The sequence below is a fragment of the Mesitornis unicolor genome, unplaced genomic scaffold, assembly GCF_000695765.1.
Source record: "Mesitornis unicolor isolate BGI_N332 unplaced genomic scaffold, ASM69576v1 scaffold43472, whole genome shotgun sequence".
NCBI lineage: Eukaryota > Metazoa > Chordata > Aves > Mesitornithiformes > Mesitornithidae > Mesitornis > Mesitornis unicolor.
In genome coordinates this window covers 29,033-31,805 of record NW_010170753.1, presented here as the reverse complement: position 1 = coordinate 31,805, position 2,773 = coordinate 29,033, and the positions used below count along the sequence as shown (strand labels likewise).

Genomic DNA, 2,773 nt, shown 5'->3' with positions numbered 1-2,773 from the left:
CCTGGGGGGATACGGACGCTGGGCAAGTCGCGGAGGACACCAGGCTGTCCCTTTTTTCCGCCCTCCTTCACCTCCTCTGCTTTCCTCAGGTCCATCCGGTAGCTGACAGCAGGGCCCGACTCCGTGGGGGTCCCCATCTGACGCCACCATGGGCAAGAAGAGCAAATTGGGGAAGAGCCGGAGGGACAAGTTCTACCACCTGGCCAAGGAGACGGGTGAGGGGCCAGCGCTCGGGCTGCGGGGCAGGGGGGGCTGCGGCTCTGGTAACCCCTAACCCCCGTTATCCATAACCCACATCATCATTGTCCCACAGGCTTTCGCTCCCGCTCCTCCTTCAAGCTCCTCCAGCTCAATAGGAAGTTCCAGTTCCTGCAGAAGGCCCGGGTCCTGTTGGACCTATGTGCAGCCCCCGGTGGATGGTGAGTGGTGTCAGGGCCGCAGGTCACAGCCCAGTGACCTCCCTGTGCAGTGCTTTTGTGTTTTCTGTTGTGCTGACTCGTCTCAGCCTCTGTCCTCGATGCTAGAGCTGATCCCAAACACCCGGGCAGCACGGTTCAAGGCTGGGGCTTTCCTGGCATCCTGCTGCAGCTCTGGTCCTTTCTGTTGTCTCTAGGCTGCAGGTGGCTTCCAAATTCATGCCGGTTTCCAGCTTGATCATTGGTGAGTGAGGGCTGAGCTGGGGGCAGGGGTCTTCCCTGCAGTCCCTGGATGAGGCCAAAGGAAGAGAATCCTGGATCTGGGCATCACGATGGGAGGAGAGGGCAGGTGGGGGAGCTGTGCGGGATGGTTTTGAGAGGTGATGGGGTTCCCATCTCTTCCTTTACGCCAGGGGTGGACTTGGTCCCCATCAAACCCATTCCCAATGTGGTGACGCTGCAGGAGGACATCACCACTGAGAAGTGCCGCCAGGTAGGAACCCATCTCCACTTCCTCAGGGGTCCCGTGCCAGGCTGGTCCATGTGTGGGGGGGGTGGGCATCCTCCCACCTCAGCTGGGGGAGACGGGGACAGGGGGTGGGATGTAGGCAGGGGGTGCAGCCTCACGTAGAGGGGTTTGTGGGACAAATGCACATCCTCATCCCTCAGGCCTTGCGCAAGGAGCTGCAGACGTGGAAGGTGGATGTGGTGCTGAACGACGGAGCACCCAATGTGGGAGCCAGCTGGGTGCACGATGCCTACTCCCAAGGTGGGGCCCGCACGGGGCTGGTGCATGGCCTGGCACTGTCTGGGGGGTACAAGGACAGGCACAGCCCATACCCCAGCAGGACAGGGTGGCAGCGGTGGCACAGGGAGCTGGGTGGTGGGGACAGTGACGACCGCTGACCACTCTTCTCCCCTGCTCCAGCCAACCTGACCCTCATGGCCCTGAAACTGGCCTGCGAATTCCTCTGCAAAGGCGGCTGGTTCATCACCAAGGTGTTTCGTTCCCGGGACTACCAGCCTCTCCTCTGGATCTTCCAGCAGTTTTTCCAGAAGGTCCAGGCCACCAAACCCCAAGCCTCCCGTAATGAATCCGCTGAGATCTTCGTGGTGTGCCAGGGTGAGCAGCCAGGAGAATCTGTAACCACGGGGATGGGGCTGAGAAAAACCTGCTGACATCTGTGGTTCCTCCATCCCAGGTTATCAAGCTCCGGATAAAATCGACAACAAGTTCTTTGACCCAAAATACGCCTTCAAGGAGGTGGAGGTTCAGACCAAGTCTGTTAGCGAGCTGGTCAGCAAAAAGAAACCCAAGGTATGAGCTTGCTTTGCTGAGCAGCAAGGCCACACACACACCAAAGGGGTAGAGGTTTGGGGCCAAAGAGTCTGTAATATGCAAAGTTGCTCAGGAAAATGAAAGATCAAGGGGTGCAAAGTGCTGGAAGAGCCAGTTTTGGGGAGGTTGACAGCCTTAGGAAGGCAGTGCAGTGATGAGGAAGCAGTGAACGAGTTGTGAGGCTGGGGATGGGTCAGTAAAACCCTCCCTACAGTAGCTGCCCACAGGGTTTGTGTCCCTGTGAGGTGTCTTTAGGACACAAGACACTAAAGGCTGTGTCCAGTGGTTTCAGCTGAGCATGGAGCTTCATAAACCTGTGTCTCTGTCACCTCTGTGTCTGAGGTGGGACTGGGAGATGTCACAGAGCTGGTGGATTTGGGCTGGTAACCTGTGATCATCCCTGAGTCGTGTGGGCACGTTGAGGTGCACACTGCAGCAAGACACGAGCCATGTCACATCGTTCACCCTTTAGGGGGTGGCTGAAGCTGCTTTTGTGCCCTGCTCCAGCTCATGCAGCTCCTTTCTCCTGTAGGCAGAAGGCTACGCAGATGGCGACACCACCCTCTACCACCGCTTCACCCTGATGGACTTCCTCAAGGCTCCCAACCCCGTGGACTTCCTCTCCAAGGCCAACGAGGTGAGTGCCTGAAGTAAGAGGAAACTTGGTGGCCCCAGAGATGTCCCCAGAACCACAGAGAGATGACAAGAGAGAGCCAGGTGCCCAGCAATGGCTCCATTCAGTGTTCCTGCAGAGGGGAGGCAGGGCAGGAGTTCAGCCAGTCGTCCCCCTTGTGTTTTATAAGTTGATTACCTTACTGAAGAAAGGGATTTGGCATGCATTTCTATCCAGATCACACTGGGAGACGGTGAGCTGGAGAACCACAGCTCCACCACGGAGGAGCTGCGTCAGTGCTGCAAGGACATCCGCGTGCTGGGACGCAAAGAGCTCAGGTACTGGGGGGGCACTGGGACGGGGCGTTATGCCAGGCCTGGTGGGTGTCTCTAACAACCTGCCTTC

The 2,773-nt window shown here is 58.1% G+C and overlaps 1 protein-coding gene across 1 annotated transcript in view; it reads left to right on the top strand.

The window, feature by feature from the left end:
• The first annotated feature begins 147 nt into the window (after positions 1-147).
• The window catches only part of FTSJ3 (FtsJ homolog 3 (E. coli)), a 6,882-nt gene continuing 4,256 nt past the window's right edge, over positions 148-2,773 (top strand). Inside the window, 9 exon segments of the mRNA XM_010179780.1 lie at positions 148-215; positions 314-419; positions 614-660; positions 830-909; positions 1,086-1,185; positions 1,345-1,539; positions 1,619-1,734; positions 2,288-2,392; positions 2,606-2,707. Coding sequence (XP_010178082.1) covers positions 149-215; positions 314-419; positions 614-660; positions 830-909; positions 1,086-1,185; positions 1,345-1,539; positions 1,619-1,734; positions 2,288-2,392; positions 2,606-2,707 — 918 coding nt within the window. The 5' untranslated portion in view covers position 148.